This window comes from Electrophorus electricus, chromosome 25, assembly GCF_041902795.1.
Source record: "Electrophorus electricus isolate QZ-2024a chromosome 25, ASM4190279v1, whole genome shotgun sequence".
NCBI lineage: Eukaryota > Metazoa > Chordata > Actinopteri > Gymnotiformes > Gymnotidae > Electrophorus > Electrophorus electricus.
Window position 1 is genome coordinate 1,214,423 of NC_137521.1, and position 26,505 is coordinate 1,240,927.

A 26,505-nucleotide genomic window follows, 5' to 3' on the forward strand; every position below is an offset into this window, starting at 1 on the left:
CAGTGTGATGAGCTAGGCCATAGGTTCAGTCTCATAAAATGTGTATACTGTCTTATTGGTTTATAAAAAAGAACATATGCATTTTATCCTAAACAAAATGTGATGTAAATCTCTGTTTACAGTATGTCCTCCTTCAGTGTGTAGTGTCTGTTGTGCCTGGGGCGGTGCTGATCTGTGAGCTGGTAGCAGAGCGTGCACCACATGCTGTCCTCCGGGGCGATTTGGACCCCACTGCTGGTTCTGAATGGCCTTAGGGCGCAGGAGCCTGTGAGAGTGAAGGGAGACCGTTGACTTCCAAAGAGTGCAGTCATTTACTGGGAGTCACAGCCACTGATGGCTGTCCCAAGAAACTTTCACGCAAGTTAAAAAATTTACCCAGCACGAAGTAAGCCGCAGCACTGAGGCAGAGGATGACGAGGAAGATCGGGCCAGGCCCCACGCTCACTGGGGCACAGGCATTAGGGCAGGCGCAGGGACTCTCCACCCAGATCTGTAAGGGAACGTTGTCCTGGAACCTCTGGCTGTAGGAGATGGAGTGGTTTGGGCTACACTGGTAGTGCACCACAGTTTTAGCTTCAGAGGAAGAGTATACTAGAAGAGGCAGAGGTATAATGACTTCACCTTTTAATAACAGAAAATGCATAATGCACTACAGAATTTTGGAAGAAATAATTATACATATTCAATAGAGCAGGAGTAACAGTGTTTTAATTGAACAGAAAAATACATGAAATGGTAGTCTTTTCCAATGTTTTTTAAATCATACATACACCCAGAATTTCTACAATTTTGTATGCTAACATGTTAATGTACTCTATGGCTCAAAGTACAGGTATAACCTACCTGAATAAGTGACTGTGAGTACCTTCATTGTATCATTATACTGGAATTTATTGCCCTTGTGTCTTCCATAATTCACATAGTGATTTGTGTACTTTTTGTGCCTATGAAAAAAAAAGATTCACTTTTCAGGTCAGAATAGCTTTACACCCAATATAAATAAAGATATTTATCCTTCTTTGATATGTTCTGAGCAATTTACGAAATGTGGGACATAAATGCACACCTTACAATCAAACAGGCAGCTACATCCGTGCAGTCTGTAACAGCGAAATCCTCGCGCTCTGAGAAAGGATGGCACGGGCTGACGGAGACGAGCACCTCGGTATCTCGCGGCGCGTCTTCGAATGGCACGCGTTTGAAGCGCTCCAAGAACCCCTCCGTGTTTTCCAGCGCTTCTAGATCAATAACTCCACTTCCGTCCTGCATGATGCATTTGCAGAGATCTACCTTAATACAACCGTGGTTTCTCTTCCCTAGCGGAACAGATGGAAGCGACGGAGATGACGACACGGTTATTCCTAACGACGCGTAAAAAGTAAGCACTACTAAATGGTGTCTCATCGTGGTATAGCACCAGAGAAAGCACGCCTGTTGCAAATAAGAAAGGACTTAATTTACGGCACAGTGACAGCTGCACGTCGTCGTCGAGAGTGTCTGAGAGGTGCGACTGTCAGATTCCTGTGGTCCTCTCCAACAGCCCAAGGGTCAGTGTAAAGCCATACTTACACAGTTTGGCCATGTCATAAATGGACGTAGACCTGTACCGTGCGAGGTATACATGCGTAAGGCTCAGCCCATCCGTGATTTATCTAGGCCTGCAGATTATCCTGTTAAGAACAGATATCATCTTATTAATAGTAAGAAAAATAAAACAACAACAAAAACATCAGCAAACAAGTAGCCAGATTTTAAACATTCTTTTGTAGTATATATAGGGTGTAACGTTATTCTGAACAGAAAAGTGAATAAATCTTTTCGTAGGCACAAGAAGTACAAAAATCTCTATGTGAATTATGGAAGACACAAGGGCAATAAATAAATAAATTCCGTTTTAATGATACAATGAAGGTACTCACAGTCACCTATTCAGGTAGGTTATACCTGTACTGTGAGCCATAGAGTACATTAACATGTTAGCGTACAAAACTGTAGAAATTCTGGGTGTATGTATGATTAAAAAAACATTAGAAGAGACTACCATTTCATGTATTTTTCTGTTTAATTAAAACATGGCTACTCCTGGTCTATTTTCAGGTGAATATGTACAATGACCTTTTCCAAAATGATGTTGTGTGTGTGTGTGTGTGTGTGTGTGTGTGTGTGTGTGTGTGTGTGTGTGTAGGAGTATATTGTTTGTTAGATGATGCAGGAATAGCCATGGTATGGAAATGAAAAGAGACTATGGAGGGCTAGTCTGTCTCATTAGTGGGGTTCTGACCCCCAAGATGGAGAAGCGGCTCCACCAGATCTCAAAAACATCAATCTCAGTCTATAAGAACACTATCCTAGGAACAGTGAAAAATACTGTAATCCAAGAATATCCTACAACGTTTGTGACTATTTCAGAAAAAGACATTTACATAGATGAAACTCTGAAATATAAACACACTTTTACACTACATAATTACAAATTTAATCTGACATTGGCTACATTTGAGATTAGACCGTTTGATCATTTCCTCTTGTTATTAAAATAAAAGTCGACACCATCGCTATTACATTGCATACTTGGTTTTGAAACATGCTTGAAACATAGGCGCTCAGTTTGATTTGAGGGTGTTGGATTTCAAGTCAATATATTAATGAAAAAATGTTATAAACATAAATCCAAATATTTAAAAAGTGAAATGAGTGGTTTAATTTGAAACGATCAGTAACCTCGAAAAAAAACAGCACCTTCGTGCTCCCTTCTGCCCCCTGCTGGCTGATAACTGGAATATATTTTAAATAATCTAGAATTTGGTCAGTATGATATGCTGGGTTAGAGGCAGTACATAGTATCACGAGTGCCTTGATGGGAAACTGTTGGCTGGACAATTTGGCCATTTGGAGGGACGTAGTCATAGGTACGAGAAGCCAGTTCCAAAGACTAAAGTCATGTCTATCCAAAACAGGATGCCGTTCTGATCTGGAGTGGCGATCCCGATTACAGAAAGTCTCTCTTTATTCAGTGTTTGGAGAAATGACTTGATGACTTGAATTCTGTCTGTGTTCTAACCTGATCGCAGATTCTACCCAAGTAATGTGAGTCTTCACAGCATCCATAACAGCCCATCTAATCCTTGTCTTCCTGCTCAGCAAAGTCGAAATTACAGTCCAGAGCTGTATGATACCAGCATACACACAACAGAGGTAAATATCCCAAAGAGAGTTCATTACAAAAGCCTTCATATTTGTTTAGTTCATCTTTTAGCAGCACAGAGTTTTTAATGTTGCTTCATGACGAGGAATCCAGGCAAATGTCAGACAGCTGAGTCATGCAGTGGAAGGGAATTTGTGCAGACTTCTTGGATTTTCATTTTAACAGTATTGCAATGGATGCATTGTGTTCCTGGCATCGGCGATCTGAAAACAAGCTGAACTAGAAGGTTGTTGAAATGTACTAGTTGAAATGTCACAGGACAGAGGTTTGTGAGGAAAGAGAGATGGTCGCTTCTAAAGGCCTTATTCTTCACTGTCTCAACATTAAATGTAGTTACACTTCCATTACATATGGAAACCACTGCAACAGGCAAGACATCTGTGTGCTCTCAGAAATCCCTTCCTGCCTTGACTAACGCACTCTTTGAGGTTAAGTGTTGGAGCCGGTGCAGATAACGGGTCCCATTTGGACTCAGAGTATATAGGAGAGGGTGAGGGTTTCACCTTCCTGTCTCACTGATATAATGACACTCCCAATGAACATAAAAAAAATATTTTAATATCATACAGTTACTAACACCATGTCACAAGTGTACATTAATCATCTCTGTAACTACGTCACATTTTATAGCCAGTCTTTAAATAAAATAAAAAAAAACAAGTTATACAAATGTAAGCGATATAATCTCTCTGAACTCCTTTCCTTTTCAAATAAACATCACAGTGTAAGATTCAGATCGTGGTTTTATTGTGTAGACCTCACCAAATAGTGACATGCCCCTTTAAGGCAGAGTCGGCTTCACTCTGCCTGCAGAGAGCTGCGTCTGAGCTCTGTGCTCGGTACTCAACGTCGGCCTCTGAGGAGGTGCAAATGCCGCGGGGATTTTTTTAGGCTTATTCACCGGCACAATGGATTTTAGCGTAAAGAAGCTTGCTTCTGATGCCGGTGTGTTTTTTTCTCGGGCCGTGCAGGTAAGGGCGCCTTTGCGCTTGGAAACGGCAACGCAGCAAATGCAGGCTGTGGTCGCTCGCTCTTCCTCCGCCGTCACGCGGTTTCGTGGAAAAACGGAAACCTCTCTCCGTGGGCATATTTGCTTATTAAGTGACATAGTATTGTTTTTGTCGTTCCGTAATAGCATCCTAACGAGACATCACAGTGTGACTAAACATATCGGTCAGTGATCGTGACGCACGACTGTCATGTAGTTGGCCTGAAAATAACAGCAGCTGTGAGGATGTTTTTCATCTTCGGCGGATGTCAGCGGCTCCGTTTGCAACCTCGTGTTGCATCGGAAGAGCCGCTGGGCTGCCGGGGGTCGAACTTTGCAGCGACGCATGAAGTCGTGCTGTCGTTGAGATGCGACTTATGAAGCTCAGAGCTGCCGTTCTTATGTAATCGATCGCTGGTCATGGTGAAACTGTGTGTGTGTGTGTGTGTGTGTGTGTGTGTGTGTGTGTGTGTGTGTGTGTGTATTATATATATATTTCTATGAAGGAGTTTGCCCAGTATGTAACTGCGTGTGTATTCAACCTCTAGTTCACAGAGGAGAAACTCGGCCAAGCAGAGAAGACCGAGCTGGATGCTCACTTTGAGAGCTTGCTTGCAAGAGCCGATTGCACCAAGAACTGGACAGAAAAAATCTACAGGCAGACGGAAGTTCTACTGCAGCCAAACCCAAGTAAGAAGCCGTTTCCTTCAGCTCCTTCTTTGGTAACTCCTCCAGTGCATTTGGCTTTGTTCAGTGTGATTTGGGTACCAGCACCTACTTTGGTTCGACATTCTCTGTCTCTGGGAGTTCACGTTTTGCTTCCGATTATTACCGTGAGAGTGGTGTTAATGGATTATCTCTTAGGCTGATTATGCTTCAAAAGTCTGGGCCCTGCTGATACTGCGGACAGTTGCCCAGTTTTACCAGCGCATTCCAGTCTGGACAGCTGCCCTGTGTCACTTTATTATTTTTGGTACACAGTTACTGTGACCTCGAGTATGAGAATCTGGTGTCTGTAACAGAACGTGTGAGGGGGTAGGGGCCTCTAACCTGTTCCTTTCTGACTCTCTCATGCTACAGTCGATCACACTGGTAAGTACACCACATTTTTACCAGCGCCCAAACAAAAACTATCTACAGTCCTTCCATCCACACTGTTCCAATGAAGACATATTTGTATTTAAACGACATAAGTGAAAACTCACCCATTTCGGACCAGCACTGTTCCATTTTGTGAGGTTCCCGACTGGGTTTCCATCATGAATAAGCGTGCTAATGCCTAAGGCAGAGCCTTGCACCATAAAGCGAGGGTCAGACTTTTTTATGGTCTTCGTGTTCACATTCACACAGCGTCGGGACGCATTGGGCCATTTCCGGGCCAGATTTACTGATGCTGCCAGTGGCACATGTGCAACGTGTATGATTCCCAAAACCACAAGCATTGACTGGTGTACTGGACCTGATTAGGCTGATCCTGACGCTCGATACTGAATGTGTTTTCTGCACGTGCACAAGCTGTAGTGAATCAGGCCCTGTATGTATGTTCTTTTGTATGATATGTCTTAGCATGACATCATCACTCAGACTCTCATTGCCTGATCTAATACTGATCATTTGTACCTGGACATTCCGATTTCCTTTGGCTGTTTGGGTTGCCTGTTTTGAATTTGTGGTGGATTAACTTTAAGTAATTCAGCGTTGAGCCACTGAGAAAGTTCTTTCCCTTTTTGTGCACTTGCCTGGGGGGGGTAATTCAGTATCGTTATTGAATTAAGCTTCTTGCTCATGAGCACAACAGGGGTGTTCAGGACCTTAGAATTGGCAAATTGATAATGCCAGGGCAGTTTGTTATAGTTTCAGTTTAGTTATACATGCTTTTAGATCAAAATATGTTATGTTTTATTTGATATCAAGACACCCCAAGTGGACATGAAATAATATTTCAACTAGGTAGCTTCTTCTGGCGCTAATTAATATTTTATTTTAAAAATGGGTCATATTGTCCCTGCACTGTCAATAATCTCAAGCAGATAATTAAATAAACTGAAATTTCATTTATTTGGATCATACCCAAAATATTAATTGTGAAAATGACTTTATATTTAGCTTTATATAGCTTTATATTTTATGTGTCGCCGTTTTTTTTTTTTTTAATAAAGTTTCCTGTTTCTATAGTCATATCTAAACTTGCTCTGGGTATTTTAATAGGATATTGTATATGTGCCAGTGAAGGAGGACATATGCTATTCATGTGAGCTGTGTGTCCACAGAAGAGTCTCTTGGCATTTTTTTTCCTATTTTTGCAACTTCCCGTTATTTAAAGGATGTTCTGACTCTAAGATATTTTAGTTTGTCTGTCTTTATGATCGATAGACTCCTGGTCTCACCTCTGCTGTAGAACTCGTCCATTTTGCCTAATTTTTTTAACCTAATGTTTCTTTGTTAGGTGCCAGGATTGAGGAATTCCTTTATGAGAAACTTGATCGGAAAGTTCCTTATCGAGCCACCAATGGAGAAATACTGGGACAATATATGCTTGAGGCAGCCAAGGAATTTGGTTCAGGAACTCCCTATGGTAAGAACTGACAAACTGATCCAAGGCCTGGGACTGTTTTCATAAGTGCTTAGTCACATGTTCTGATGTACAGAATGCACTGTTTTAGCTGACAGATTTGTCATTTTCCATAGTGCCTTTTTTTTCGTGATGGATTTTAGCTTTCACTTTAGAAAACAAGGCTTGCAGTTGCACTACGTTGGACTGTTTATCTTTTTAATGTAAAGGACATTATTGCATTATCTGGATGACCATGTAAGACATTTTATTTTCTGACAGAGTTGAGGAAATCAGACCAAATGAATCTGAACAGTTTTTTTCTATTTAATATTGATTAGTGCAGTATTGAGTCACATTGCTTGTAGAAAGTCTTCTACTTTGTTCATTATGACTTGCAGATGTTCTTTACAGTGCTGGCGTAATGGGACGCGGCGATCGAACAAAGGCGATTGGTGGCTTTTGTCGGCATAGAGTAAGCTTCAGCTTTACCTTTCCATTGTGATTGGAGGGTATTGCAGAACCAGTACTGCACTTAAGTACAGCAGTTCTGGGATGTGCAGTTCTGGGATTCAGTTCTGTGTGGTGGGAGCTCACAGATCATCTCACGTTCAGCTGAGCCCAGTGTTGAAGTCCTGTGTCACCACACAGAGAGAGCAGGGCATGTGGGAGTTTGTGAACATGATCTAATTGATTTCTGTCTCTGTGCTGCACTGTCTCTTTCTGCATGCCATCAGCATACAGCCGAACCAGTAACGCGTGTTGCTGGCGCTTTCTCGCCACTGACTCGTGGATCAATAGTGAATTGTTCAGCGGTCACATGCCATTTCATTCTGCAGCCTCGTGCAATCCAGAATGCCCCCAGCCAGGCCTACACAAGCACTGGTTAGACATAGATGAATAATTCTCCTTCTAAGTCATTAGTGCCTCTATTGCTTGATATGAGCTGTGGTGACTTGTAACATGTATCCACTTGACAGTAGATAATGGAATTGCACAGAGGTGTATGTTAGTGTGTTCTTAGTCCTGGTATAGTAGGCATACTTTTTCCAACAGCAGGTCCAATGTGTTAATTAGAAAAATCATTCTCACATGAATAGTAATTTGTTGTCATGAAAGTGTAGATTGGTACAAAAACATATGCTGCATTTATGCATGACTTTATTTGCACACGAGCCAACATGTCCAACATTTAGTGTGTCTGCTCTTTCAAGCTGAAATGCTCTTAACATTAGTAAATGACTCATTAATGATGTGTGGCTGAGTGGGTGCTTTTAGTTCAGTCTCTAGTGTCTGACAGTGGAACTCTAGGCCATGCTTGGCTGTACCTCACTGATAGCTCTTCAAAGTGTGGAAAACCTCAAAGTCCATCTGGAAAATGTTTTAACATGTGAGCGTAATAGAGGAATCTAATCTAAGGTCCTCTGGTAATCAGACTATAGGGTTGTTGTTGTTGTTTGTGGCTGTCCTATCTAGTTCTGTTGCTCCAACACATGGATGACTTGACAAACAATGAGTTGACTAGGAATCCAACTGAAATTGACAGGCACTAGAGTTGGTTCGATTGAGCCAGCATTGTGATGTCACACCCCCTGGCCTGCCCCGCTCCACAGACGAAGGCAGGGAGCATCCTGCCTGCTATAATTCCAGTGTCTCTACTATAAAACAAAAAATAAATATAGTTTTCTACATTAAACACAGAACATCAATGTATTACCAATTTTTTTTTGGTAGGCCACAGAGCCTCTCCCCGCCACCAACACACACACCCGACGCGATCATCTATCACGAGTGGCTTGTTTGATTAAAAATGCGCCTCGCCTTGATGGTCAGAGAGAGTAACCGGCTGTTGTCGGGGGAGGAGACGAGCAGAGGACCGAGAAGCACGGTTTTACCTGCCGCACCCCACGTGAGCTGGCAGCCCTCATATACTACCTATGGCAGTATAGCATTTCTTTAAAGAATATAAATCAAATTTTGCATGTGAACGTAATATCCACACACTCTAAATATTTCTATAGTCCGCGTGCTCTTTTAACTACAGTTTGTGTGTGCATGCAGATATTTTAGCCAATGCAGATTAAGTTTTGTCGTCATCAAGACGTCTCCTGCCTCATGCTGCACGTGCAGAGCGGGTCAGCACAGCGCCACGATAAATTGAACAAGCCTGATGTCTCCCTGTAGATATCACTCAACCCTAATAGTCACCTCAAAAATAGGGGTCCAGGAAAGGTTAGCATCGTCTTAGGCTGTTCACTGTGTGAAATCTAAATCAAGTAAAGTTTATTTATGTAGCACTTTTTACAACAGATGATGTCACACAGCAGCTTTACAAATGTCCGAGTCCAAGTCCCCAGTGAGCAAGCCAAGGGCAACAGTGGAAAGGGACAAACTTCCTAAAGCATGAGGAAGAAACCTTGAGAAGAACCAAGACTCAAAGGGAGGCCCGTCCTCCTCTGGCCAACAACGGACAATGGTTTGTGCGTGTCTGAAACCCATCCCGCATGAGAACGTCCATCAAGGGCAATGGAGAAGTAGATGGCTGGGGTGGAGGTGTGGTGCTCTACAGCAGGTAAATCAGGGGGTGGTGGGAGTAGCCATGGCAATTGAGATGGGTGAAGGCTGAGTAACATCATGGCATCAGGGGTAGGTGTACCTCAGCAGAAAGAGAGAATGCAGGTTCAGGCATGAGGGTGTGTAAATTAGGGACCTATAATGTGCAAAGATGGACTCCAGCAGATCTAGCTATGGCAGCACAGCTAAAAGAAAAGAGCCAGAAGGAAACACAGGCATGAAGACACCCTGGAACATCAGCAGAGAGGTGAAGTGACATCATAACATACCAGTTTACCAGAACTCTCAATGCCCATGGAGCCCAAAATCTACACCTTTACCCAAGATGGGAAGTAGTTAATAACATGCCTGACCGTATAGATGAGTTTTCAGGCTAGCCTTAAATATTGAGACTGCATCCGAGTCTTGAAAGTGTATAGGAAGGTTATTCCATAGGTTGGGAGCTTTACAGGAAAAGACTCTGCCCCCTCCGGTAGATTTTCTTATTCTTGGTACTAGTAAAGAGCCTGCACCTTTTGATCTAAGCAGAAGTGGTGGATTGTAATCTTGCAATGGATTGTAAAGTTCTCTATGGTACTGTGGGGCAAGACCATTCAGTGCTTTGTAGGTCAATAGAAGAAATTTTACTGGGAGCCAGTGTAAAGTAGCTAAGATGGGAGTAATGTGATCAAATTTTCTAGGTCTAGTAAGAACTAGGTGGAGCTTGTTTAGGCACTTAATGGTACAGCCAGATAGTAATGCATTACAGTAGTCCAATCTTGAAGTAGTAAATGCATGGACTAACTTTTCTGCATCATGTGAGGAGAGTACTTTCCTAATCTTTGCAATGTGGTGGAGAAAGGCAGTCCAAGAAATATTATTTACATGAGCTTTGAACAAGAGACTGGAATCCATAATAACTCCAAGATCTTTAACTGTTAGAGAAGATGTGATTTAGGAGACCATTGAGGTTCATTGAGTATTTAGAGAGCAAGAACATAGCTGTCTCTGGGCCTAATAGAGGCACACCTGTTTTGTCAGGATTAAGTGATAGAAAGTTCCTCAACATAGTATCTGACATCCTTTATGCATTCATCAGTAACACTAAACTGATATGTGTCCCCTGGTTTGGCTGAGATATATAGCTGAGTATCATCACCATAGCAGTGGAAACTAGCACAGTGTTTACGTATGATGTCACCTAGAGGTAGCATATATAAGAAAAAAAAAAGCAAAGGTCCTAGAACACTTCCTTGTGGGACACCATAGCTAACCTTCTTGTATGCTGAGAAGTGTCCATTTATGTTAACAAACTGGTAGGGACCAGCTAGATAAGATTTAAACCATGAAAGGGCTGTTCCCCTAATCCCAACAACATTTTCAGTCTATCTCGTAAAATGTTTTGATCAATAGGGGCAAATGCTGCAGTCAGATATAAGCAAAGAGACATAACCCAGGTCAGAAGCCAACAACAGGTCATTAACTTCTGATTCAGGTATGGGTTTAGCTGCTGAGCTATAGCGTTTTCTAGGATCTTGGAAATAAATGGAAGGTTGGAGATCATCCTGTAGTTTGACAGCTGACATGGGTCGAGGTTAGATATTTTAATAAATTGTCTGATTACTGCTAATTTGAATAATCTGGGAATGTAGCCAGTGTTCCAAGAGGAGTTTATTAAATTTAGTAAAGGTTCAGTTACTTCAGGTATGATTTCCTTAAGAAAGTGTGTGGGCAGTGAATCTAGTAAGCAAGTGGAGGATTTTGAGCACGAGATCAGAGATGTAGGTTCTGGCTCTTGGATCGGTGTAAAGGATTCTAGAGTCTTTTTTGGCTAGATTGTGCTGATCTCTAAGTAGCTGCCTGATGTCACATTAATAATCTTAATATTATCTCTAATGTGCTTAATTGTTTCATTAAAGAAATTCATGAACTCATTACTACTGTGTGATGCTTTATTTCTAGTTAGATGTGCAATTGTACTAAATACAAATCTAGGATTATTTTTGTTATTTTCTATTAGGGTTTAGAGATAAGATGTTCGAGCGGTAATAAGTGCTTTTCTATACTTGAGAACTCTCCTTCCATGCAAGCTGGAAGACTACAAGCTTAGTGTGTTGCCATTTGCATTCTATTTTTGAGTGTTTTGTTTTAAATTGCAAATGTGATCATTATACCAATTATACTTTTTTTTTTTTTTTTCTTAAGAGAAGCAAGATTAATGAGTGTGCAGCGGAATACTGATTCTAAGCATTCAGTTATTTGATCAAGTTCCGTGGGGTTTAGGTTATCCTAGTCACAAATGATAAGTCTGGGAGATGCACCGTAAACGTGGGTGCATTGGCTGACGTGATTGTGTGTCTGGTATGATAGCGAAGTGAAGTTGCTATATTGTGGCTTATGCGTAGTTCAGTTGAAATTAGGGAATTGTCTGAGATGGCATCCAACTGTAGTAGTATGACTACGTTCTCTATGTCTACACCGTATATCAGTACTAAGTCAAGTGTATGTCCACCAGAGTGTGTGTTCTCTTATACAATGGGTGAAACCAGTTGATTCTAAGAACTAAAGGCCAATCTCAGAGCATCTTGGGCACTATCAAAGTGAATAGTGAAATCACCAATAATATCAACAATAATAATGGCTCTTTCTACTCGAGTGACTAGATTAGAGAGGAAATCTACAAAATAAGCATGGCAACAAACTTAACTATGGGAACCATCAGTGACATCACAGTAAATCTTAAAACATTTATGCTGTTTTATGCAGTTTGTTTGGTTTTTTTGAAAAAATTTTAAACAAGATTTTTAAAATAAAAAATGTTTACAAATGTATTTGTTACTATTTTGGGCATGAGATTATACTCTTGGTAGAAGTTAAACACCAATTAGACTAAGATATAGAAGGTTTGTGTGATTATTGAAGAATAGTGCAATGACTTTCATAATAATAACAAAAATAGATATTATTTCAACTTAATGCTTAAGGTACAGACATTTTCTATGTTCTACCTACATGCATTCTGTACACATGTTGGGATTTTGCTTCACGTAACTCAAAGCTGACTGCTTTCATTTTAATAGGTTATGCTTCATAAATTGGAACTGAAGACTAGGAACTTACTGAGTTGTATTTATGGATGCAGTTTTGAAGGCAGATTGAAAAAATTGTATTTGTGAAAAGAGCTAACATCATAGTACACAACTTCAGTTTGTCCTCAGGCAAAAGACCCTTTGATGATAAAGTAAGACACCTTGAATGGTCTTTGGTTGTGTAGGAAGTACCTTGATTCAAGTGGGTGACTGCCAGAGGAGGCTGGGAGGAGCTGAGCGTGAGTTTCTTCAGACCTCTGCCATTAGCTTCCTCACTCCCCTACGGAACTTTCTGGAAGGGGACTGGAGGACCATAACGGTGAGCTTTGAGCTTCTTGTCTTTCAAGGCTTGATGTCCTGTCAAGAGGGGGTAGTTCCGTCCCATTAAACTGTCCACTCCTGAACAGTGACACAACCTTGTCTCCCTTCCCGCAAACTTCAGGCCTCCTTCTGACAAAAACATAAGGTGGCCTCGAATACTTGTGCTGTGGCCTAAACTCTTTCTTTTTTGACTCCTTGCAGAAAGAAAGGAGGCTTCTGGAGAACCTGCGGTTGGATCTGGATGCCTGTAAAGCCAGGCTAAAGAAGGCCAAGGCCGCCGAGGCCAAGGCCGCTGTAAGCTACCTCCGCTCCCCTCCTTCCTCCTTAGCACCATATGCTCCTACTCTCCTCTTCCTTCCTTTGACCTTCGACTCTTAGCCCTTCTGGACTCTGTGTTGAGTGTGACCTGTGCTGTTAAATTCTGCACTAATCCTCCTGTCTTTGTCTCAACCTTTGCAGTGTGAGGGAGAAGTGAGTATTGGCGTGTAATCCTTCTTGATTTGGCAACCCTTCTTTTCTTCAGTTTAAACCCCCCCCCCCCCCCCCCCCTTTTGCATCGTTTTCTTTCATGCGTCTAACTGTTAATGACGGGGAGGTTTTTTTATAGGTAGGTGTTTACTCCTGCTTATGATATGGGAAAGTCACTGATGCACTGCAACACAACTGCTGTCAAGCTTGAGACCGTTGACATCAAGCTATTGATGCTGTGCTTATGCTTTAACCACAGGGGTTTGCCTTAACACAGATGGCCTGCAAAAGGTTCCTAAGGCAAACAAAGGCTAATTACTCCCCTTCTGCTTCCCCAGGGGCTAGGCAATGTGTATCAGTTAAATCAGCAGTAAAGCACATGACTGATAACCTGAGTGAAGACAGTGCTTACACCTGGGTCTGTGAGTTCACAGGCTGTATATAACGCACTGTAATGACATTATTCGTAAGGAATGCCGGAGGGGGCATGTTCGCATTTGCTCAGCTTTTCTTTCCATTACTTACTTATTTATTTTTGGTAAAGTTCAAAGATCAAAGGTGGGGTGGGAAGCTTGGCTTGTTATGGTTCCACGCTCGAGTGCCGTTGTTGCTGACAGCACAGGACACGGATGGGCCAGTGAAATGGCACTCTGATCTTTGACCTTTTCAAGGCATGGTTCACAGATGCATGCCATTGTATGCTCTTGCAGAATAGCATGTTATCCTTACATTTTTCTCATGTGTAAAAAGTCCTTAAAAAGATCAACGGAAATCTTAATAATCAACAGGTAGCACATTTATTGGCAATAAATACGATTAAATGATTAGATGCACTCAACGGCAAGACATTCGCTGGGAGTTCTCAAGATATTCTTGACAATGACGCTATCTGGTGTCATTTAATTGACCTGCTTGTTTTGTTGCCTTGTTGGTGTCTTTCGTCTGGATGTGAGTTTAATGCTGTATTCTCTGGCTCTAGACAGTGCCAGACTTCCATGAGACCAGACCTCGGAATTATGTGCTGTCTGCCAGTGCGTCAGCGGTGAGTAACAATCTTACTGCCCTGTGACTCGACACAATAATACATATTACAGAGACTTTGTTTAAAAGCAGAGGTTGGGGAGGTAGACTGGTATTTTATGTGGATTTGCGCCTACACTGCCCACTGTGTTATTTTGAAGTACTTTTCTAAAAATAAACACACCTGCATAAAACAGTCATAACATGGTGCCTTAATTAGCATGCGGTTTTTAAAATCAAAGCAGCAGTTTTATTTTACCTCGGCCATATATAGTCCTTTTGATAATTGCTGAAATATTACTATAATCACTACAGACTTTGCAGCACAGCCTGAATAACTTTTCCACTATTTTTCAAGGCCGTTTGAAAGGCCGTCAGAACCCAGGCTTATAATGTTGACATTTTGTCAGTACATATGGAGCGCTCACTTGTAGATTAGTCCTGAATAGGTGGGTGACACTGGTTCGATCAGGCTTGCTTGTGCAGTGTTTAGCGAATGGATCTGTTGGTTGTTTTCCCACGGCAGTCCTTTGTTAGTGAGTGCGTTTTGTTAAGTGACTATAGGAGTATATCCTGTGCTGCTTGACCATTTGACATTTTAAGCCTTTTTGTTTTTAAGGTGTAGCAAGCTAAGGTTTACGTACAAACATTTCCAGTTATCAGAAGCAGTTGAGTTGTTCCACCTTAATTTTTAATCATATCTTTTTCATTTAAGAGGGACGTGAGTTATGATTAAGAATAAATTATTAGAGGGCAACTGAAATGATGCAAGGCAGTTACTTTTCTAAAAATAGTCTATCAAACCTTGCCAGTTTACTTTAGAGGCCTAAAGTCTAAGGGTAAATGATACTCATTTGTGCCCTGATTTTAGCTTTTAAGCATGGCCTCATATCCTCTGCTGAGAAAATAACTGAGGGCACAGCCAGTCTGTGTGTGTGTGTCACAGGTGGTTTGTGTGTGTGTGTGTCACAGGTGGTTTGTGTGTGTGTGTGTCACAGGTGGTTTGTGTGTGTGTGTGTCACAGGTGGTTTGTGTGTGTGTGTGTCACAGGTGGTTTGTGTGTGTGTGTGTCACAGGTGGTTTGTGTGTGTGTGTCTCACAGGTGGTTTGTGTGTGTGTGTCTCACAGGTGGTTTGTGTGTGTGTGTCTCACAGGTGGTTTGTGTGTGTGTGTCTCACAGGTGGTTTGTGTGTGTGTGTCTCACAGGTGGTTTGTGTGTGTGTGTGTGTGTGTGTGTGTGTGGTTTGGCTGTGGTGATGATTGTCTTGCTCTCACAGAATATTAATGTTGACATTAATGTATTCATGATGTCTTTAAAAAAAAATCTGTTTCATTGTATTGTTTTCTATAACGCAGTGAGAATCATTCTGCGGTCCTCTGCTCTAGCTCATGGCTCCACTGTCTAATATGATGCAGTGTTTGAACAGTGTGTTTAAATGGCTGGCCTCAGCATGATGTCATCACTGTTTGTGTGTGTTCTCTTCTCGCGTTTGCTGTCCAGCTCTGGACCGAAGAGGTGGAGAAAGTGAGTGTGATATCGCTTCCAGTCTATGTGACATTATTACTCAAGCCTACCCAGTTACCACATTGTTCATTACAGCACTGTTTCCCTGTCACTTTCAACCTTGCCTGTTGTACCGTTGCGTTCGTACGATGCTGTGCAGTGACCGCGTGCGTGCACACGTGTATTTGGCAGGCAGAGCAAGAGTTGCGGGCAGCGCAGACCGAGTTTGACCGCCAGGCGGAGGTCACGAGGCTCCTGCTGGAGGGAATTAGCAGCACGCACGTGAGTCATGTTTTGCATACTACACATTTTTGCCCTCATCCAGGGTACACATGTGACTGGTGAGCGAAGACCAGGGATTGGCTGAATAAACTTGTAAAATCACGTGTCAACAAAATTGTGTCAACAAATACCCGGGTTGAAGTTCTATGATTTTGTCACTGACTTCCCTGAAACTGGAAATTTAGATCCATCCATGGGGGTTGACTTTGCTGTAGAATTCATATAATTTTTTAAAAAGTAAAGCTGCCATGCCCTTTAAAACCAAAGTCAATCTTTCAATTCAGTATGATTAGATTAAGTGGAGCACGCGTATACAAAGTCCACACATGCATGGCTCATTTACACCACCTGAGCACTCTCTTCATACACAAGAAAACCTCATCCCCTATGTTGTGCATTCTCTAGCTCCTTTGTATTAAGGAATTTGCCTGTTTGGGTTTTCAGACCAATTATTTAAAGTAGTGAGAGGTTCCTGTTTTTCGGAATAGTTAATTTGGCTGGCATACAGTTTGTTGTAGACCTTACAAAAAGTCCTATTAAAAAAGCAGTTAAGAAAAGTTATTAGGATTATAGACTATGGGCTACTCTTATTCTCTGAACTAATCAAGCTCAGAAAAATCCAGCACAACATTGGTGTTTTGGGGATCTCTTATTATTAGGCGAGGATATGACTGAGTGGGTTCTCCGTGTCTCTTCTGGACGGCGGTAACGTTCCTGTGTTTACCTGCTCAGGTGAACCACTTGCGGTGCCTGCATGAGTTTGTGGAGGCCCAGGCCGCATATTACGGTCAGTGTCACCATGTCATGCAGGAGCTACAGAAAGAGCTGAGAAGGTGAGGGTCCGACACGTTCCGCTCTCCAGACAGTGCCAAACTATAGATCAGCTGGAAATGTTAGCCCCAGGATGGTGTTTTTAAAGGTGTTTAATATGTATATCATGTGGCTTTCTTGATTTTCCCCCCCGCCCTTGTGCTCACAGTGCCAATGGAGATGTGTGAGTAGGCCTTGAGAATGCATCTACTTTGCCTGAAAATCTGGTCTTATCTTAACCACAAGTGTTGGAATGCTTGTCTGAGCATGGCTTCTCTCTCTCTCTCTCTCTCTCTGTCTCTGTCTCTGTCTCTCCGCCCATCTCTGTCTGACACTCTCTTTCTCAGAAGATACCCTAACTCATTTGTGGTGAATCCCAGGTCTGTTCGATGCCCTTCGCTTGACCCCTCCTCCACCGTGCCCGTAAACTCCTTGAGCCCAGAGGTGGAGGCCCTTCAGATTGAGGAGGTGCATCCACCCGCAAGCGGCACGCGCAGAGCTAAGGTCCTGTATGACTATGACGCTGCTGACACCAGCGAGCTCTCGCTCCTGGCTGATGAGGTGAGGGAAGCTTTCAAAGATGGTGTTCTGAAAGAACAACAACCAAAAGTTTAAGCATATGCCTGAAAAAAAAAAAGGCTGCCACAATTAGCGTGGCATGTTATGTTTCTGAAATATTTGCAAGAGGATCTGTACCGACTGGGCGTTTTATCATTAATCTTTTTGTTTTTTTCTTCTCTGTGCTTTGCTTGCTCCATCCAGCTTATTACAGTGTACACAGTGCCAGGAATGGACTCTGATTGGCTGATTGGGGAGCGAGGAAACCAGAAAGGGAAGGTGCCCGTAACATACCTGGAGCTCTTGAGTTAAAGAGGTTATCTAAATGCATACAGTGATGTGCTATTACATGCATTAACATGTAATAATAAGTAGTTATAAACAGATTCAGACGTGGACTCAGTTTCATACTTTTGACTAAGATAACTTTTTTTTTTTGTAATCTGAGAGTTTATTTATTTTAATGTCAATCTTCGTTTACTGTCTCTTGGCAGCACTGAGAAAACAGTTCTTGGTTATAGTTTAAGGCCTTTAATTTCGTCCTCATGATATAGTGAGATCGCAGGCAGTTCAGGTATTCTCATATAACATTCTTACTAATACAAGCCTTTCAGCATTTACAGACATAAATCAGAGGAATCTCTAATATGTCGACTCATGGATTGTGTTTTACAATATTACCACCAAAATATCCTCAAAGCCAAAAACTAGATAAAAGTTAATAGCTACATCATGCCAAATGCTTGAATTTGAAATCTACAGAAGTTTAGATATAGATATGTGCCTGACTTAACATTTCTGGACCCAAAAATAGCTGGTGCACCTATAACTTATAACTTAACCTGACTATAACTCGTCACCTGCTAGTCCATCTCTAACTTATCATATCCTGTCTGCTCATAAGCTAATGTCGGTAAGTTCTAATGTCTTAACTTCTTGCCTGTTTGCGCGCTTTGGTCTCTCAGCATCCGGGAACGCCTGCCTGAGCTTCTCTCGTTGGCCTCTGTTATCTACTTTCTTAACAGCTGAGTGAGGCAAGCCTTGTGTGACTCAGCGTGAACACTGTTTACACAGGCACTGCTGGCCAATCTTCTGGAATCAGTTCGTAGAAGTGTTTAGTACAGTCTCTGAGGCCGTGACACCCCTCAGAATTGTCTCCATTAGTTGAGAATGAATGCAAGTCGAGCAAGTTGTCTTTATGGCTAGCACCGTGAGACCGCAGGGACTAGTGGGGGAGAGGCTATTAGGGTTGCTATGAGACAGGGAAGAACTTATGCTGTGTATAGATCGACTGGGAACATGACTCGAGAATTGGAAGTAGGTAATGATTTAAGAGGAATGGTGTGCAAAGATGCTCTAAAGTTTCCCAGCGAAATGGGTTTTGAAATTTAAATATAATTGAAATAAAATGGGTTTTAGTAGAAGACTTACAGGACCTAAAACATTGACATTCAATCATTTAAATCACAACTAACTAAACTGACTCATGTTAGCAAACAACACAAATTATCTAAGGCATCAACAAGCAAGCAAAAGCTTAAAAAACTTAAAGGTGAAGCAATGCCTGTCCTGACAAGCAAATACAGATTTGATAATGTTGGATAGCAGTTGATTTTCCGATTTCTTCCATTTATGTGCTGATATTGGCATTTATTAATAAGCAACAGAGTGCAAAGAGCAGCGGAGTGAACAGATCGAAAATTCGGGAAACAGGATTTTTACAAACGTGCTTGCGCCAGTGGGGTTTCCTTTGAGTTGTGCGCCAAGTCTAGTTCTGAACTAATATGCATGGTCCCTAGGAGGTCCGTTCTGAAGTTCCTCCATAATCTAGAATTATCCTTGTGTCGAAATAATTAGAAAAAAATTAAAAAGCCCTTGCTTTGAATTTGCAAATTTAGATGGAAAATGTTCAGAATCTTTATTCAAAATACAAAATAAGGCATTTAATAAGTAGATATCAGCAAAGATGTCAAGTGTAATACGAATTGTTGCCACACAAGCCTCAAAGTAATCTTGTGTTAAGGAATCTTTACAAATCATGTTCATAAGAAATGAATGTGCTGGTTTGATTTGAGATCGTTTTGAAATGTGTATTGCTACATTCCATTGTTTTTGTAACCCCTCTTTGTTAGAATAATTGTATATGTCAGAGTTGCTTTATTATAAACTCGGTCTGTAGCAGTGGCAGGCAACTTTGTAAATTAGTTTTCTACTAACCACTCTGCTTGAGTAGTTAGGTCTGTTGAAGCATATTTCACTACACCGGAAGTTGACTGAATCTGAATGTGAAAATTTGAATTGGAGTGAAATGACATTGACACATTTATACTCTCTCTGTTGGATTTCTGCATGAAGTTTCTCTCCATGTTAATGTTGTTTTAAAGAAGCCCAGAGGACCTTTTGTTCAGCTATTGGTTCTGTCTGTGAGTCAATGAGACTATAGGGTGTTTCAATCCTGAGCAAGTGGGTAATTTTCTGTCCCGTGATTATAGATGTACTTCTTGGCCATAACATTTGTGTTAAAAATACGCTCCCTGATGGACAAGATGTTTGTTGGTCTGCTTTAAACAGAAAATGTTTTGAAGATAATATATAATATTAGCCATTCATTGTCAAAATTAACTCTCTTTTTTTAAAGCATGAATTAAAAAGATTTCTTTTAATGATTATTGTTTAATATCACTCATTAATAGCATTATCACCATTCAGCTTTTATTGTTGTTTTGTATATTTATTGCTGCTGCTATTGTTTGTGGCCAAAGATCTGGTAGAAGACAGTGAATATGGTAACACTTTACGTTCAGATTTCATCACTAGCCAACATTTAATGAACCATGAGCTTTAGCATTAATGAACCATAAGTAATTAACAATTTCATTAATAGCCCTCTGTAATACTCCTGGGCAAATTGGCTAAACTGGAAAAATCCAGAGGATTTTAATTGCCTTGTTACCATTACCCGTGGTTCACTAATGGTCAAGTTCATGGTCTGTTCGTTTATAAAAATATGGTAGTCTGCATTTCCATCGAGGTTCAAATGCAGTTGGTACCACTACACTGTCAGTCTGACTTATTTGCTTAGTGTGACGTAAGGAGTTAATGTTGGGTTCACAAGAGGGGCCATTTGTGCTTGCCTGCCCTATTGCTAAGTGACTGCCTGTGTTGTTGATGGCATTAACGTTTTTCCTTTTACCTTTCTCTCCACTGTATTTATTGCCTGGAATGTAATAAAAGTAACCTCGATTGATATGTGATGTGGTTAATATGCATTAATATTTATTACAATTCGTACACGAACACTGTATTGTCATCTATGTGCCAAAAAGGTGCACAAACCATATACAGTTATGTGCAAAATAATAGCAGCGTGTTTAAAACAACTGAGAAAAAGTTCAGTCCTCATAATAGCATTTATTTCCATGTACACAAAGGCACTGGGAGCACTGCACATTCAATTCCAAATGAAAACATGAGCCAAATATCAATTTTTAAACTGAAAATGAAGAAAAAAGAATAATGATAATGTCATTTTCATTTACAAACTCGAATATTTATAACTTTCAGTATAAACTGAAAGTTGTTTATAGATTTAGCTTTTCTGTTGATCACTGAACTAATATTTAGTTGTATAACCTTTATTTCTGATAACTGCTTTACATTTGTGTGGCATGGAGTCAACTAACAGATATTCCAGCCCATGCTAACAGGTCTACATTCCACAGTTCTTCTGCATTCTTGGGTTTTGCATCAAAAACAGCATTTTTGATGTCACTCCACAAATTCTCAATCGGATTGTGTTCTGGGGATTGGGCTGGCCACTTCATAACATTAATCTTGTTGGTCTGGAACCAGGATGTTGCCCGCTTGCTGGTGTGTTTGGGGTCGTGGTCCTTCTGAAACATCCATTTCAAGGGCATTTCTTCTTCAGCATAAGGCAGCATGACCTCTTCCAGTATTTTTGATATATTCAAACTGGTCCATGGTGCCTGGTGTGTGATAAATGGGTCAGACTCCAAAGTATGAGAAACATACCCAAATCATTATGCTTGCACCTCCATATTTTACAGTCTTCACAGTGTACTGTGGCTTGAATTCAGTGTTTGTGGGTCATCTCACAAACTGTCTGTGGCCTTTAGACCCAATAAGAACAATCTTGCTTTCATCTGTCCATAGAATGTTGCACCATTTCTCTTTAGGCCAGTGTTTTTTGGCAAACTAACCTTTTCAACATTGTCTTTTTCAGGAATGGTACTTTACAAGGGTTTCTTGCAAATAGTTTGGCTTCACGTAGGTGTCTTCTGATTGTTGCAGTATTCACTGAAGATCTTCTTTGATTTCCCAGAAGCTGATCATTGGATGCTTCTTTGCCATTCTTGTTATTCTATGATCTACACGGATGGTGTTTCTTTCCTACCACGTGTTTCGAGTTTTGTTTGCCATTTTAAAGCATTTGAGATCATTTTATCTGAGCAGCCAATTATTTTCTGCACTTCTTTGTTTTCCCCTCTGCAATCAACTTCTTGATCAAAGTTCTTTCTCCTTCGGTACAATGTCTGGAACAACCCATTTTAATAACTGAGCAAGGGTTAAAACCAGCAGGTACAACATTTACTGCACACCTTCTTAAAATAAGGGCCATAATTGACACCTGTTTCTTCATAGAATGAATGACCTCACTAATTGAACTCCACACTGCTATTAATTTGAACATGCCCCTTTCATTAAATGAGTCAATTACACCCAATTAGCAGCGTGCATGTCATGACTGTTGATTCTGTTGGTCGCCCATTACTCGGCTACACCTAGTCTGAATTCTTTCCCCTTGTATTATTTTTTTCTGCCAAAATCAGTAATTAAATACATTAGTGATGTTAGTTTTTTTTTTCTGCTATTATTTTGCACATAACTGTAGTTACAGTCAATACACAGACTATTAATAGAGAATATTCAGATGTGACCTATGAAATTACAAACTGTAACTTAACTCATCCAAGGGCTCTATCTGCAATTTATTGAAAAATTCCCTAGATTGTATTTTCCTCACTCTGTCTTCTCTGCAATATCCACAGCCACTGAGAGAGTGCATTATCTAAGGATTGAAAGAACAACATATGAACCCATTTTTAGAAATAATCGCTATTAAGTTGCTTAAAAAATACAAAGTATACAATATATATGTACAGAAACAGAGTTTCATAGCTCCCATCAGACCCATCCTCTTCCATGCTTCTAATGATTGAAATTTGACTCTGTTGAATAAGGTGTACCATAATTTTGGTTTTTACAAACTATAGACTTTTCAAGCCTGTATTCTTTGTCTGCTTCCTTAAAGAATGTATTTATTTACTTATTATTCATAAATGCTCTCTGCACGTGAGGAGGAAAGCCTCCAGTAACCAGGTGGACTATACACAGAGGGCTATGATCACATATACCATCCAGCCCACAAACATGAAGATGCCAAACATGAAACTGAACATCACCAGCAGCCGGGCCTTCTGGGATGCCCTCACGCCCTCTCGGATGTCGCCCCGGGCCAGCGCCGTGCGGGTCTGAAAGTACAGAGTCCAGAGGACATGGAGGGTTTGCAACGGTTCCGCACGTGAGAGCGGAGATGCGGCACCTGGCGTACTTACTTCGAAAGAGTACATGAGTGCCACCAAGCCGCTCATCAGACAGCAGAAGATGGTGACTAGGAGAGACTCCACCAGGTAGTCTTTGGGCAAAGGCGGCCGGTCCTCAGCTATTGGTGGGCCGTTCATGTACTGCAACAGAGAGTTGTACACAGATGACTCGGACTATACGGCTGGCGCAACTAGTTAAGAAGCACTGTGTTTGAGGCGTTGTTTACACGAAGACGCTATGCTTCAATGCGTTTGGCTTGGCGCCTGAAACGATGCTTCCTGTAATGGGTGTTTGGGTGTTGGTGTGTAGTCCGTAGATGTAGAATGGGTCAGGTGCGTTCGAGGAAATGACATATGCAGCTTCTTCTGAAAGGAAGCCAGCGAGGGCCCTTACTATAGCGTAAGAGGTGGGCATGAACGAAGGTTGGTTGAAGGCCGGGGGGCCAGCCGCTGGCTGGCAGGCCACGACCGGCTGGTTGGCATAGTGTGGCAGCGGGGGAGGGTAGATCAGGTAGGCGAATTTGGGGTCTGGAAGGCTGTAGGGTGGGGGATCCTCTGAGAGGCTCTCTGCGTGACCTCCGGCGAGGGCACCGTCTCCACCCTCTGGAGCCGTCTGCTCCAGGTCGCAGGTGGAGTGGAGGGCTCGCGTGCTGTCTGCATCGTACGCTGGGTTTAGGGTGCGGTTGCTCTCTGTATCACAGGTGAGCTGCGCCGTCTGGGCGCTGTCTGTGTCGAACGGCCGAGGGGCAGTCTGATCCCCATCGTCGTCGGTCGCTGGACGGTCAGCGTGAATGCTGTCTGTGTCCATGGCGGACCCTGCGGTCAGGATGCTGATGGAGTCGTGTGTGTGGAAGCTGGCACGGGCCGGGGGGGTTCTGCACCCTGGTGGCCGCTGCGGTTCTGGAGCTCTAGGCGAGGTGGCTGTGGGAACCACCTCGGCATCAACAGAAAAGTTTGGTGGACTGGCTGGGGACAGAAAAGAAAGATATTTATGTGACATTTTATTTGAAAGGTATCTGATTCAACATATTTCTGACCATAATGGTAAAAGGCTTTGTTAAAGTACTCCTGAAATATAAACATGGGTCTTATGTAGCCCTAAACCTAACCCTTTAGATTGAGCAGCTTTCTGTCCTGCACTAGAAGAGAGGCAGGACTCATTAATTCAGCTAGTGGGTTACTGATCCAGTCCTTTAGGCTGCATGCCTCATTAAGTTTCCTGCCTTTCACTGTGATGCATATCAAAAGTGAACAGCACACACATCTATACAGAACCCACAAAACTATAGCTTTCAGTCACCTATCTTTGCATGAGGTTTGGAAAAACCCAATTATCGGCAAACAAATGATTTTTAGTACAATTTGTACAGTACAAATGTATTGACTGAGGCCAAAATCCCTCAAATTACATTTGTTATATTTTGGAAAGGCTGGAAACTGCATATATGATAACCCTCGTGCCATTCAACTATGTATCTGTTATACTTCTATTCATTACAGTTTCATCAAGGTTTTTTTAGCCTCATAACATGACCCCTTCTGACTGATATTTTGCTGAAAAATGACACGCTGATACTTACATTGTCTTTCTGGAGATTAAGTTGCTTAGATTAACATTCTTATATTAACTCTTGGCTTCTGTATAGTACGACAGACTTTTAAAAGCCTTCCAAGTGCATATTCCATGCAATTGTCATGGCCTCGATAGGAAAACAGTATTTTCTATGTGCTCAAAAAGCCAGTTGATAGACTGGAGATCAGATCTAGACTACTTGTAGAGCCTTAAGATTTACCTGCATCCATAGGAAGGGTCCAGTGTGGGTCAGAGGTTAGCTGGGCATCAGGAAAAGAGGAACTTGCAGATGTTGGATATCCAATCAGTTAGGAATGTGGGGAACTTTCTTGTCTGTCTGTAAAATGGCCACAAATAGTGTGAGCTCCTTGTGCACAGTATCGTGTTCGTTTAATAATTGACAACTAGGGCCGTCTCTCTCTCTCTCTCTCTCGCTCTCTCTCTCTCTCTCTCTCTCTCGCTCTCTCTCTCTCTGTGTGTGTGTGTGTGCGTGTGTACATGTGCAGCTCCACAACTTGTCAATGTTTTCGATGCATTATCACATGTAAGTTATCATCTCAAAATCGGATTGCTTCTTGTACGCATGTCCATGCAAGCTTGCAATAGTATGTGCTTATGCAAAGTTTTCTGTGTAACTGCTTCCGTTGGGTTATTTGATACATTTTTCCCTGGCCAATCTGTCCATCCCATCTGTAAATACCATGGAGTTGTTGAGTGCATTACTGTGTAAAAGTCACTTTCTTTTTTGTGTAAAAAACACTTTTTATTTACTTCTAGTCAGAACGGCCATTAAGGAAAAGGAATTATTATTTTTTTAGTCAGGAAAAAAGATGAGAAAATAATTTAAAAATAAGAACAGCATAAAGCCTCCAACACTACACTGAATATCCAAATTTTCTATATTTTTCATTTGTGTACTCAGTTTTTTTTGCACTCTTCTGTCACCTTCAGTCTTCAACCTAACCAGTCTTAAAACCACCTTGTTACAAATGTGTCCTCGAAGCAAAAGGTGTTCTTGAAAGGAATCGCCGACATTATATTTCCACCTGAGAGATCCTCACATTCTTACAAGGAACTAAGAGAGATTTCTAATGAAAGTAGATATGATAATCCACGTGCAAAAGGTAAAAAAAACAAACAAAAAACATAAGGAGAAAGGTTATTCAGGTTAATTAATTTCTGTAATTACACAAGAGTCCAAACCCTAATCATAAATCCAAAACAGATCTACAAGGTCAGAACCAGAAAACAATAGGGACCAGGAGACTTGATCTGGACATATGCAACAAGCAGGCAGTGCTATTTTATGGTATCTGTCGTATGCGTGCCTGGCGCTTCTCAGCTTCGCCTGCAGAGGTCTCTGTCACCCCAGTTCTGAGTTCACCTGTTCCACGTTTGTTCTGATTAACTACACCACAGTGTTCTGTATGTGGCCTGTGTTTTTACTTAGTTAATGTGAAACTGTGGATTGTTGGTGGTACTTTGGGCTCTCAGCATTATCTGACTGGGCTTGGTCTGTTCTGTGTAAGTTCTTTTTTTATTAGGCCACATCTGTTTGTTTCACTTGCTTCAGACTCTTCGTTCTTGCTGACATTAGGACTTATTTGCATTATTTATGGGCTTTCATTTTGGATGGTGGATATGTATTAAAAACCTGCTTTTGGGGCTTAGTTTTATATTTATTGCTTAGCTTGTTACAAATAACTAGATAAAATAATTCAAGCAGAACAGTAATATACTCAGTAGCATTACATTTCTCAAATACTCTTTTTAAGTTTACTATGTGCATTTTCTTTTGTGAAATTCAAAATGTAAATGCATTTTCGCTGTCTTTAACATCGTTTTCTAAGAGTTTGTTGGTGCAATACACTACAGCCACCAACAGAGGGTGCTAATATTCCCTTTTATCGTTTTAATTTAAAGTCACTTAAATGTAAGTACATTTTCTTAATCAACAAT

The 26,505-nt window shown here is 41.4% G+C and overlaps 2 protein-coding genes across 14 annotated transcripts; one reads left to right on the forward strand and one right to left on the reverse strand.

Moving 5' to 3' along the window:
* Window positions 1–70: 70 nt before the first annotated feature.
* On the reverse strand, window positions 71–1,269 carry LOC113590668 (uncharacterized). Its single transcript, XM_027030944.3, has 4 exons — window positions 1,067–1,269; window positions 844–944; window positions 376–591; window positions 71–265 (listed from the first exon to the last, which is right to left on the reverse strand). Exons 1-4 carry the CDS (start codon window positions 1,267–1,269, stop codon window positions 117–119), a joined length of 669 nt encoding a protein of 222 aa, XP_026886745.3. The 3' UTR covers window positions 71–116.
* On the forward strand, window positions 1,244–20,596 carry sh3glb2a (SH3-domain GRB2-like endophilin B2a). 13 transcript variants are annotated; one of them, XM_081707761.1, is made up of 14 exons: window positions 1,244–1,378; window positions 3,072–3,195; window positions 4,742–4,883; window positions 6,640–6,768; window positions 12,572–12,705; window positions 12,909–13,001; window positions 13,167–13,178; window positions 14,155–14,217; window positions 15,697–15,720; window positions 15,892–15,981; window positions 16,714–16,814; window positions 16,961–16,975; window positions 17,139–17,352; window positions 17,554–20,596. In XM_081707761.1, exons 1-14 carry the CDS (start codon window positions 1,329–1,331, stop codon window positions 17,659–17,661), a joined length of 1,299 nt encoding a protein of 432 aa, XP_081563887.1. In that variant the 5' UTR covers window positions 1,244–1,328; the 3' UTR covers window positions 17,662–20,596. The 13 variants fall into 13 exon arrangements, with proteins under 13 accessions (XP_081563887.1, XP_026886728.2, XP_081563882.1 ...); XM_027030927.3 differs by having other exon boundaries at window positions 1,266–1,547; XM_081707756.1 differs by having other exon boundaries at window positions 1,266–1,547; window positions 17,142–17,352.
* Window positions 20,597–26,505: the final 5,909 nt, after the last annotated feature.